The following is an 11,809-nucleotide window of genomic DNA, read 5'->3' as shown; positions in this document are numbered from 1 at the left end:
TAGCCCATTAGCACATAGAAAATTTTCATTTAAGGTTTACTCAGGCCTCCAGACCGGACAGGGCAGGCAGCCATCTCCATCTGTGCGCCTGCGGCGGCCTATTTTGCACATCTTAATTTCGTTTTCAATTGCCAATTGCACGCTAGAAAGAGGAGAAACACATCCTCAAAACAAGTTCAAAAATCACCCAAAAATATTTGAAACATGCTCTCTATGCACAATTTTTTTGGTCACGTTGGAACACCGTACCGGATGAACGCATCAGACAACAACAAATTATACACAAAAGCGATGTGACGATATCACGTGAGAAAAAAAAATCAGGAATGCCTGTGAAAAGGAACCGAGAAATGGGGGGCGCCCACCCTACACGCTAACGCTACACAACGACGGCATCCTCGTCGAGCGCCGCCGCCAGCTCCGGCGCGACCTCCGTCACCGCCGCGGCCCTCTTGAACGAGAACGAGAAGGACCCCTCCCCTCCGCCTGCGCTCCCGTGGGACCGCGCCGAGTGCCGCCGGTCCAGGCTGTGCGCCCGGTGGTGGTGGTTCCCCTGGAACACGGACTGCGACGAGCTCCGCGACGACGAGCTCCGCAGCCGCGCCGAGTTGGACCGGGCGGAGTGTGAGAACCGCCCAATTTGATACTATTTTAAACGAACCGCCGGTCATTATCACCCAGATGAGAGTTAACACGTACTTGCCGTAGAGTGTGCCACGTGTTATCCCACATCTAGAGACACGAATAACCGACACGTCATTCATTCAAAATAATATCAAATCCGGTAGTCTCGGTATGTGCTCCAACATACGCCCAGAATCAGCATATGCACATACCGTATACAATCGAATACATAGCCAACAATCCACAAAGAGCAGTTATATAAAACCAGAGTTCGAAACTTAATATTACAAGTTCAATATAGGTGGGTTTCAAGCTTCACTTTACAAGCCTTGGGCTCACGCGAGTCGTATTAAACAGAGATTTAGAGCTTATTGAAAATACATGCTCTCCTGAAGCTCAGCTACGATAAAACTTACTAAAGTAATGATGCCTTGCTCAAGGACATCACTACAGCCACCACGACCTACTCTTCCCCCGCGTTCGGGTCAGCGGGGTAGAAGTGGCCGAACACCACTTCCGGCTCACCTGCAACTAGGTTTAGAAAGCACCCTGAGTACAAAAGGTACTCCGCAAGACTTACGCGATTAAATAAGCAAGGATCATGCATTGGCTCAATTAAAATCTTTAAGGTTAAGTAATTATTGCATAAGCATGAGCTCTTTACACTATCACCTAGCAGAATTAATTAATCTTGCCCAACCCCAAACAATTTTAGTTGATTAAGAGAGTAATACAAACTATAACTGTTCATAGCTGTAACAAGAACCATTCTCATCATAAACGATAATCTATGAGGAGTTCATGGGTTAAAGAGCGTGCTCATAACCGAGAGCGCGGCAATTCGAATTGATTATAACCTTGCAAGGGTGTACTACTTTACCCACACGGCGCGAGGAATATGCGACTCACCCAACTGGCCAGAGTTGGATAAGGGGATACTCGCGTCAACCGTTCCCAACAAGGCTCAACCGTTGAGGGTACGCCCAGCTTGCGCGTGGAGACTTAGTTCCACCGAGGACATTTCTAAATTTTCCTACACAAAGTTCCACTCGGGGACCTGCTAAGCCTCCCTGCATAGCCCGTTGGCCACGCATCTGGGACCGGGCCCCAATGATCAAGTCAAAGAAGGTATTTGGCTTATCCGTTCCATTATATTGGATATGTGATAGCACGGAAAAGTGCTCAAAACCGACGTCGTCCACTCGGTCCTTAATCGATCCAAGCGGACTATGCCCATGTGACTTCATTCTCTAGGCCCTAACATTCCGCTCGAATCTCGATACTACCAACTTATACTTGCCCCGGCTCAAGTGCGATCAAGGATAAACAGGTAAGTGTGGTACTCCAATCCATTCCTTTCTAGCAAGCAAGATAAGTATTCTAAGCAGGGCTAAGCATATAGTCAAATTAAGTTATTACTGACTAGCAAGTGACAAGGACATGGTTAACAATTCAAGGAAGATAATGCAGGAAATTCGGTATAAGGATGCAATACATACATACTATATATAACCCCATATTACCCGGTGAGATAACTAGTTAAGTCAGATTAAATAGGAGCAAGGATTCATGCTTAGCTGCTTGCCTGGGTTAACTTCCGACTCGACCACGAACGGGGCTCCGGGTTCAGGCTCCACGGACTCGGCGGGTTCCACGGGTTCGTTCTCCGACGGTCCGGTCACTAAAATGCATGAATGCGATGCATGAATTAAAGAATGAACTAAACAGCAAGAATAAATCATGAAACAATTTGAGCATGCAGAGGACAATGCAAAGAACTCATGAAAATTGATTATGCAGTAAAAGCAATTTCCTATAAATAACCGTAAATATTTTAGCTTTCAGCCACTCTAAACAAGATAAATCGAAAAAGGCATGCAAACTGAACTAAACAAATTTAAGAAAATTATCTTTGAAACCAGGAAGCAACATAAGGCTAACAAAACTGGTTTTACTAATTTCTCACTTTCCAGCAAAAAGTTCTATAATAAACCACATTTTGGACAACAAGCATGAAATCGAAATGAAATCCCTAACCAACAGCAAGGAAACACATGAGTAAGTTGCACTACTGGAAACTACACCTTACAAGGAGTCTAACAAAATTTAGTTTGACATTTTTCAAGCAGTACACAAATAACTAAGCAATAAACTCACTTTTGCAAGATAAAACTATAAATAAATCTACAACAAAGTAACATGCAAAACAATATTTTTCCTAAGTAGATATCAGCTAGAGGAATCCAACAAAACAAGTTTCACAATTTTTGGAGCTACACATGATTTTCTATGGATTTTGCAAGTTTGCAGCAAAACTAAACCTAATAAAACCCTAGCTAAATCGCTAGGTGTACCCGGGCCGGACCACACCCGCAGGCTAGAGGCCGACAGGCGGGCCCCACGGGCAGGCGCCCCACCCAGGCCGGGTCAAGGCAAGGCCGGGCCTTGACCGCGGCGTGGGCGCGGCCACGGCACGGGTCGCGCGCGCGCACGCCGTGCGCGACGGCGGCGGCGGCGCAAAGCGGCGGCGGCGGACCGGAGCCGGAGCGGGGCAAGAGGCAGGGGCATGGCGTGTTCTAGGGCGACGCATAGCTCACCCCGACGACGGACGGCGAGGAGAGGCGACGAGGAGGCTGCGCGACGACGACGGGCGGCGCCGGCAGCGAAGCTCCGCCGAGAGCTCTGCAGGGAGGGAGAGGGGGCCGGGTTAGGGGTGGAACGGGTCGAGGGAAGCGAGGAGACGCTCCCCACGCGAGGGATTGAGCCGCGGCTCACCGTGGGCGGCGAATCGAGGCGGCGACGGGAGCTCGGCGGCGGCACAAATGGTGGTGGGGGCTAGGGTTTGAAGGGGAACGGGGGCCGGCCTTGACGCGGATAAGGAGAGGGGCGAGGGAAGAGGGAAGGGGCGGCACGGGACTCGACGATGACCGGCACGTGGCGCGGAAGCCGAGGATGGACGCCGGCGACGACGCGTGCCGCGGCGCACGGAGGAAAACAGAGGAGGAGGAGAGTGAAGGGCTGACAGGTGGGCCCGGCGGGGATTTTCATTTTCTTTTTCCTCTTTTTTTTTTTCTGGGGTGTGACACGGAGCCCTGCCGGACCACCCGCAGCGGGCTCTCCAGGGCGCGCAGCACGTGCCGCGCCGACGGCCGCCGCGAGGGCTTGGTGCTCAGGCAGGTCTTGGCGATGATCACCACCGCCCACACCTCCTCCTGGTGGTCCTCGTCGACGACGAGCAGCGGGTCGATGATGCTCGTGATGCTCGCCTGGTCGCCGCCGTTGATCTTGCTCAGCGTGCTCGCCAGCCACTCCTCGGAGGCGGCGTCGTTCGACCCGCTGATGCCGAAGTTGCCGGTCACCAGCTCCAGCAGCACCTTGCCAAAGCACAGGACGTCGTAGGAACAAGTGGCCGGTGGACCTGTCATGCCAAAGTTGTTCTAGAATTAATCTGTGGACATTGCATTTTTCTAAATAAAGGAGTTTGTTCAGATGAACATGGATTACAAAAAAGTAGCAGCATTTGTGGAAGATTTACGCACCTGATGTGTGCTTGTCGAGAGACCTGCCACAAGAAAGCGTCAGATACCAACGTCAGTTACCAACTTCAGAGGAAAACAAAAATGGTTTCAGGCACACAAATGTTGGAGTTCGCTCAACAACATATAATAGCAGCAGAAGACAGTGAACTACCAACTATCAGCCACCACCAAAAAAACCAACACATTCCCGTAAAACAGAATCCTTTGGTTATCTGTAATCAGCAAACCATAGCTACAGAATCTGAAATTCAGCTCAATTTCACCAAATCCATATAGATGTGTCCTTAACTGGAAAAAAATGGCATGCTCGGATGCTCCCAGAATTCACACTCCGTAAACATGTTGCTGCATCATTTAACTAAACTAGTGATGATAACATCAAGTATTGGCAGACATCACAACCGCAGTAGGACATACAACGGAGCCTACAAAGACAAATTAAGTAAACTAATATATATGTAAGAATAAAGTGATGGTTATTTTACCATGACTTCTATGAGTATATTTATTTTAGAATACTCTTTATTTTATTCAGTAACCAAATCAATACTGCTTACATCCTAATGCCAACAAATTAAGCCAATTAAAGAGTGCAGTTCTCGTATGCCTTATCTGAAAAGGGAAGAAATGTGGTTCAGGTAGTAATCTTACTTTGACGATCTCAATATCCGAGAGAAGACATTCTGGCTTCCCCCACTTTGCTGGACGCATATGTCACTCATACTCCCAAGTCGCACTTCGTATTTATCATCGAGAAGGACACTGCTTGCTTGGATATCTCTACAATTGCAATGAAGAAACGAGTAGTCAATAAATCAGTGTCAACAGTGACATAAAGGAAAATTCTGGCATTGAGCATCATGCATAAGTTTGGAGGTATTCTTGTATAAACTAAGAAAACTTGAACTCACCTACTGAGAGGATAGCCGAGTCAAAATGATAGATGTTGAAACAATTAATGAAACAAAAAGGGTAGGAGGAACAGAAGATGACTACTTCTAGTAATGTCAAAGTACATTAAGTAAAGATTCATTGAATGATTGATGGCATCCGCATAACATGAAGGTAAATTGTCAAATGCAAATGCAATTCTGTGGTAGAGATTGAATGTGATGGCGTACTTGTTCAAGACTTTAGTAAAAGTAAACAGCATGAAGATCCAGAAGAATGCATAATGAGTTCAGATAGACATACATACTAGCAACATTTCTTTTCCAAGAAAAAGAATTACAAGGAATGGCTAATCACACCAAAATGTTTTTTTTTATACTGGGTTGCTTCTAGTCAATATACAGAGATAGAGCATATTCAGTCTACTTAAGTGATACATAAACATAAGACTGATGCATAGAGAAATTCATTTTGTTCAGCAGTAGTTCATCGATAACATTAAATGCATTGGTGTCATCATAAAAGCAACAAAGGGGACCCCCTAACAATTATAAAATTAAACGATTATACATTTTTCATTGTTCCTAACTCTTGTGGTCTTTGATGTAACTGTCACCTTAATTTGCCAATAGGATGCCGAAAACTGAAAAGGAAGGCATCTGGATCTGGTCCTTCCATGGTGTTCTAGATTATGATCAAAGCGTTGGGACAAAACAAAACTAGGACATGGACGAATAATGTTTTGAATACTAGGATGTACCAAGCAACAACAGCATATCATTGCAGTACCAAATGGAACAACTATAAATCTGGATCATATAGAAAGGCATACCTGTGCACTAATGGCGGGCTACACTCATCATGAAGGAAGCACATAGCCTCAGCCACACCAGTTGCAATCTTCAGTCTAGTTATCCAATCCAGCGAGGGCAAGCCATCTGCAGTGTCTACAGGATTCTTGTGTAATGCATTGGTCAAGTCCTCCATTGAATATGGGCTCAGTTTCAAGAATTTGTATTTGATTCCGACGCATGTACATATTTATATATAAGGAATGGATGGAGCAATCAACAAAATAGCTAACGCGAAGACTAAAAGCACTACAGAGTTCTCAACTACCATCGTAATGCATATATTTCCAAAGTTGGCTGGCACAAGCAAAGGGACCAATCAATTCTAAATTTAATTCATGGCTTTGATTTTTCAGTTCCTGCTTTAGCAATCACAGTCACAGTCACAGTCACAGTCACAGTCACAGCGGTGGTTGGTATTTCATTTACCGGCCATGGACAAGTATGAAACCTTTTCAAAACTGATGGTAAATGAGGCCTGCTCGATCTTCAGATGCAACTCACTCCTAAAAATTGGAACCCAAGGAAAATAATTAGAGTAACCAAAGCGCTCTGGTATGCGTGGGTTCAAGCTGTTTTGCAAAAATAAATTAAAAGCGATGTATCACTCTCAAGTCTGAACTACTCATAGGCAGAGTCAGGCAGCATAGCACTCTGAACTTCAGTAGCATCTGTGGCCAGAGCATCCAATGCTTTTTGTCCTCTACATCTGGCCATGGTCATGGAATGAGTAGAAGCTTATCCCGCAGCATTTTCCCCTTGCCTTGATCTGCACAAGATTGACGGAGCTACAGACTAGAGATGAACTGGAGGTCAGGGCTCTGAACAACTCTACACCAGCAACATGCCAATTGCCAACAATCATCTGTCCTACGAATATAATCCTGCAAGGAAACCACCCTACCACCACCATTGACGACATGCGAGCTCTAGATATTGCTACTTGTATCACCAGAGTCGCCGAGGGGTTGGTTCGCCGGCGACCGGTCGAGCCGAGGGCGAGGCCGAGCGCGCGAGGAAGAAGAAAAGAAAAGGTCCAAGGACCGCGCTTCCCACCCTACCCAACGCCGCAAATCATAGCGGCATATATCCGATCCGACGGCTCCCAGACCATCCAGGGTGGACGGTATTTGATTTACCGTCCACCCCGGACTGTATTACCGTCCGCCCCCTGCCCCTCGCCGCCGGCCGCCGACTGACATGGTCGGCGCAGCCGCGTCCTTCCTTCTGCCCTCCACCTCGAGCTCCCCGATCCTTCGGCGAACATGCTGTTGGATGAGCGCTCGTGGCGCGCGGTCGTCGGCTTGCTGGGCGTCGGAGCTCGGGCGTCTCTCGCCACCGCCGCCGACCGCACCATGCCGGCCTGCGTGTGCCCAGCCACCATCACACCTAGGCGAGGGCTTGTGCCAGATCAACAGGGGCTGAGCCGAACGCCATCACGCGTCTCCAGTCATGAGCCATGAGAGCTCATGTGCAAGTGAAGGCCTTCTGCGTATGAATCAATCTGCTTAGCTCCGTGATGAGCAAGCGCTCTGTGATGCGCTGCAAATCGTTCTCTGAATCTCTGTCCAGATAGAACCTGCCTCTGGGAGCGGGTGGTGCCGACATGCCGGTATGTAGGGCAAAACTGAAAACGGGAGATCGATGCGTATGAATCTGATTGCTGAAAAATATTCAGATGATCGATGCTGTTTTAGCTTTTGGGTGGTTATTTTTTTTGATAAAGAAGTAAAATGTTCTGACCTCTACACTCACGAATGTTTGGGTGCAAGTGATGCCGCTCTTGTTTCTTTTTTGTTTTGCCACCTGGCAACCTGTATTTCACGGTTTGCAGCTGCTAATAGACAGCTGCTAATAGTCTACACAAACAGTATTCATGGTTGATCATAGGCTACATTCCAAGCATTAGACAGCAAAATAGACAGCAATTGTCTGTGGGTTGAAGAAGCTACCTGCTAAGCTGCCTGTGTTGCTAATTCCAAAAACTTACAGACGACAGATGTCTGTAGGTTGGAGATGCCCTAACTTGCTTGCTGCCAGCCTTGGGAATGTTTTGCATTCCTGGCACCTCCGACTCCTACAAGCGCTTACGTTACCATTATACCGTAACACAGATGGCCTCCCCTCCACTCTTGAATGATATTTCTGCTCCTCCATTGAATCTGGGCTCGGTTTCAAGAATTTGCCTTTGATTCAGACATGTACATATTTCTATATATAAGGAATGGAGCACTCAACAAAATAGCTAATGTGAAGACTTAAATGCAGTACAGAGTTCTCAACTACCATCCTAGTGCATATATTTCCAAAGTTGGCTGGCACAAGGAAAGGGAATCAATCAATTCTGAATTTAATTCATGGCTTTGATTTTTCAGTTCTGGCTTTAGCAATCACAGCGGTGGTTGGTATTTCATTTACCTGCCATGGATAAGTATGAAACCTTTTCAAACAGATAGTAAATGTGGCCTGCTCGATCTTCAGATGCAACTCACTCCTACAAAATTGGAACCTATGGAAAAAAAATTGGAGTAAAAAAAGTGCCAACCTATGCTATGTGGGTTCAAGCTGTTTCGCTAAAATAAAAGCGATGTATCACTCTGAACTTAGAACTCATAGGCAGAGTCAGCATAGCACTCTAAACTTTATAGTATCTGTGGAGCATCCCATGCTTTTTGTCCTCAATGTTGGCGTGGCTAACTGCATCGCCCGGAGGACTCGCTCTTCTCCCGATCGCCGCGTTGCCCTCGTGCGTGCTATGCGCGCCCCGCGACGCGCGCGCCACGCAGACCGCGTCCACCGCGCCCACGACGTGCCGTGACCACGCTCGCCTGCGCGTTCCGCGCTTGTACTGGCTCCATGAGCCGTTGTTGTACACCTATATAAGCTGTTCAACGTGATCAATACAAACCGTGGTTGATCCTACAATCTCTCTACATGGTATCAGTTACCCTAGATCCTATTCTCTAGCTTCCGCATCCGCTTCTCCCTGCGTGCCGCGACGCGCCGCCATGTCGTCGCCGGCACACTCCTCCTCCAGCTCCTCCGTCTCCTCTGAGCCCCTTCCCGACGCTCCTCAGCCTGCTCCGGCCGCCGTCGTGCAGCAGGTGAACATCCGCTTGCATGTTCCCGTCCTCCTCGACCTCTCCTCTGCGAACTATGGGCAGTGGTGCGTTCTCTTCGAGTCCGTCCTCGGCAAGTTCGGGCTCGATGACTTCGTCCGTTCCGCGCCGCCCATCGCCCAACGCACCGCCGAGTGGCAACAGATCGACCACACCGTCGTCAACTGGATCTACACCACCATCAACAAGACTGTCTTCGACATCATCTACAGGCCGCGCGTCTCCGCGTTCACCCTCTGGGGCGACGTCGAGGGTCTCTTCCTCGACAACGAGCTGCACCGTGCCGTCTACCTCGAGGCCGAACTGCGCTCCATCGTGCAAGGCGACGCCACCATTGACAAGTACTGCTCCACCCTCAAGCGCCTCGCCCACAAGCTCCGTGACATTGGGCAGCCCGTCTCGGAGCCGAGCCAAGTGCTCAACCTTCTCCGCGGGTTGAATCCCAAGTATCGCCACGTCAAGCCGGTGATCACCTCCAAGCGCCCGCCTCACACCTTCCAGAGCGCACGCTCCTTCTTGGCCCTCGAGGAACTCCAGATGCAGCACGATGACAAGATGGAGGCCGGTCAGGCGTTGCTCGCCTCCCACGACCGCCAGACTCTGACCGTGCCTCCTGCGCCATCCAGTGGCTCCGCTTCGGGCTCCCGCTCGAGACCGAAGTCCAAGGGCAAGTCCAAGCAGAAGTCCTCCGGCGGCGGCTCCTCCGGCACGTCCTAGCAGCAGCAGCGGCGCAGGCCGTTCCCCAACACCCCCTGGCAGGCTGGCTACAACCCATGGACCGGCCTCGTCCAGGCTTGGCCCATGCCGTTCCGTGCCCCCGCCACGGGCGTTCTGGGCCCACGCCCGCCGTTCCAGCCGCAACAGGTTATGATGGCTCAACAGGGGTTCCAGGCGCCGTCGTACCAGTTTCCCTCGCCGGCGTACGCGTCAACCCCGACGGACTCCCAGAACACCGGCGCGTCGACCTGGGACATGAGCGCGCTCTACACTGCGCTCAACTCCGCCGGCGTCACCACCGCTCCGCCAAGCTTCAACGACTGGTACCTCGACACTGGTGCTTTCTGCACACATGACCTCCAACGCCGGTAATCTCAGCCACTCACACCCTCTCCAGCTACCCAACTTCATCACCGTCGGCAATGGTGCCCAGCTTCCGGTTTCCCACACCGGGAGCACACCCATTCCGACATCTTCTCGCCCCCTCTACCTACGCAATGTTCTCGTCTCTCCCTCTCTGATCAAGAACCTCATCTCTGTGAACAACTCACTCGTGATAATAACGATTCCATTGAATTTGACCCATCTGGTTTCTCCATTAAGGATCTTCGCACTCAAACGGTGAAGCTCCGATGTGATAGCAGTGGCGACCTCTATCCACTTCGACTCCGGCCACATTAGACCTTCACTGCGGCCACCCCCTCATCAGTGGAGCTGTGGCACAGTCGTCTTGGACATCCCGGGTCTCATGTTCTTCAGCAGGTGCTTCATTCCTTTGCGTTCCAATGTAATAAGTCAGCCCCGCACTCTTGCAACTCTTGTCGGCTTGGCAAGAGCACGCGGCTACCTTTCCAGAACTCTACTACCTCCACATATTTCCCGTTTCAAGTTTTACATTCCGATGTCTGGACTTCTCCTATTTGTAGCAACTCTGGTTACAAGTACTATTTAGTGTTGCTTGATGATTTTACACATTATGTCTGGACGTTCCCCATGCGTCAAAAGTCTGAGGTTCTCCCCATTTTGCATACTTTCTTCGCCTACGTTCGCACACAATTCGGTCTCCCCGTTCTCGCTCTCCAGACTAACAATGGCAAGGAGTTCGATTCTGTCGCCGTTCGTCGGCTCCTCGGCAGCCTAGGCACCACGTTTCGGCTCTCTTGCCCCTACACTTCCCAGCAAAATGGCAAGGCCGAACGGATCCTGCGAACACTGAACGATTGTGTACAAACTTTACTAATCCATAGTGCAGCTCCTCTACCGTTCTGGGCAGAAGCGCTGAACACGGCGACTCACCTCCTGAACCGGCGATCATGCCACGCCACCGGCTCCGAGACTCCGCATCACCTCCTCCTCGGCGTGGCACCGCAGTACGACGACCTCCACGTCTTCGGATGCTTGTGCTACCCCAACATCTCGGCCACAACAGCTCATAAACTGAGCCCTCGGTCGACCGCCTGCGTCTTCCTCGGCTACCCCACCGACCACCGTGGATACCGCTGCTACGACATCAACACCCATCGCGTCTACACGTCTCGCCATGTCGTCTTTGTTGAGGACGTGTTCCCATTCAGCTCCACTCGAACGTCTTCGACCACGGCGCCGCACGGCGCCGAACGCAGCGACGCGACCTACGACGACATCCCAGTACACGTCGCCCGCCCGGCGCCTTTGGCACCGCACGCATCTGCGATGTCTACGTCGACGTGTCCTGCGCCCGTTCCGTCGCCACCGACTCCTGCCAAGCCCACCTCGACAGCGCCGCACTCCACAGCAGCTGCACCACCAACGACAGCGGCCCCCGCATCCCAACCTCCACCAGCACCCCGCCACCATATGGTGACCCGTGCACGCACTGCGTCGTCAAACCAAATCCCAAGTACGCCCTCAACGCGTCCGAGCAGCAGCTATCCCCAGTGCTGACCTCCGTCCGTGCCGCGCTGCGGGATCCGAACTGGCGAGCAACAATGCAGCTCGAGTTCGATGCTCTCCAGCACAACAGCACATGGACGCTCGTACCTCGTCCTGCTGATGCCAAAGTCATCTCCGGCAAGTGGGTGTTCAAGCA

The 11,809-nt window shown here is 50.4% G+C and overlaps 2 protein-coding genes across 2 annotated transcripts; one reads left to right on the top strand and one right to left on the bottom strand.

The window, feature by feature from the left end:
* Positions 1–379: 379 nt before the first annotated feature.
* On the bottom strand, positions 380–6,062 carry LOC120659137 (probable LRR receptor-like serine/threonine-protein kinase At2g16250). The gene is made up of 6 exons (XM_039937189.1): positions 5,887–6,062; positions 4,815–4,943; positions 4,164–4,186; positions 3,709–4,042; positions 700–732; positions 380–590 (listed from the first exon to the last, which is right to left on the bottom strand). The coding sequence occupies exons 1-6, from the start codon at positions 6,039–6,041 to the stop codon at positions 380–382; spliced, it is 885 nt and encodes a 294-aa protein (XP_039793123.1). The 5' UTR covers positions 6,042–6,062.
* Positions 6,063–8,913: 2,851 nt separating this feature from the next.
* On the top strand, positions 8,914–9,741 carry LOC120659136. The gene has a single exon (XM_039937188.1). The coding sequence runs from the start codon at positions 8,914–8,916 to the stop codon at positions 9,739–9,741; it is 828 nt and encodes a 275-aa protein (XP_039793122.1).
* Positions 9,742–11,809: the final 2,068 nt, after the last annotated feature.

Source organism: Panicum virgatum, chromosome 2N (assembly GCF_016808335.1).
Source record: "Panicum virgatum strain AP13 chromosome 2N, P.virgatum_v5, whole genome shotgun sequence".
In the NCBI taxonomy this organism is placed as follows: domain Eukaryota; kingdom Viridiplantae; phylum Streptophyta; class Magnoliopsida; order Poales; family Poaceae; genus Panicum; species Panicum virgatum.
Note: the sequence above shows the minus strand (reverse complement) of the source record. Positions and strands in the feature narration are given on the sequence as shown.

What these genes read in the sequence shown, in the direction of transcription:
- LOC120659137 (XM_039937189.1), bottom strand. Translation starts at nt 6,041, where the DNA reads ATGGAGGACTTGACCAATGCATTACACAAGAATCCTGTAGACACTGCA. An exon ending in AGCCCGCCATTAGTGCACAG is followed by an intron (nt 4,944 to 5,886) that starts GTATGCCTTTCT and finishes TTGCAATTGTAG; the next exon opens with AGATATCCAAGCAAGCAGTG. An exon ending in TCTCGACAAGCACACATCAG is followed by an intron (nt 4,043 to 4,163) that starts GTGCGTAAATCT and finishes TTGGCATGACAG; the next exon opens with GTCCACCGGCCACTTGTTCC.
- LOC120659136 (XM_039937188.1), top strand. Translation starts at nt 8,914, where the DNA reads ATGTCGTCGCCGGCACACTCCTCCTCCAGCTCCTCCGTCTCCTCTGAG.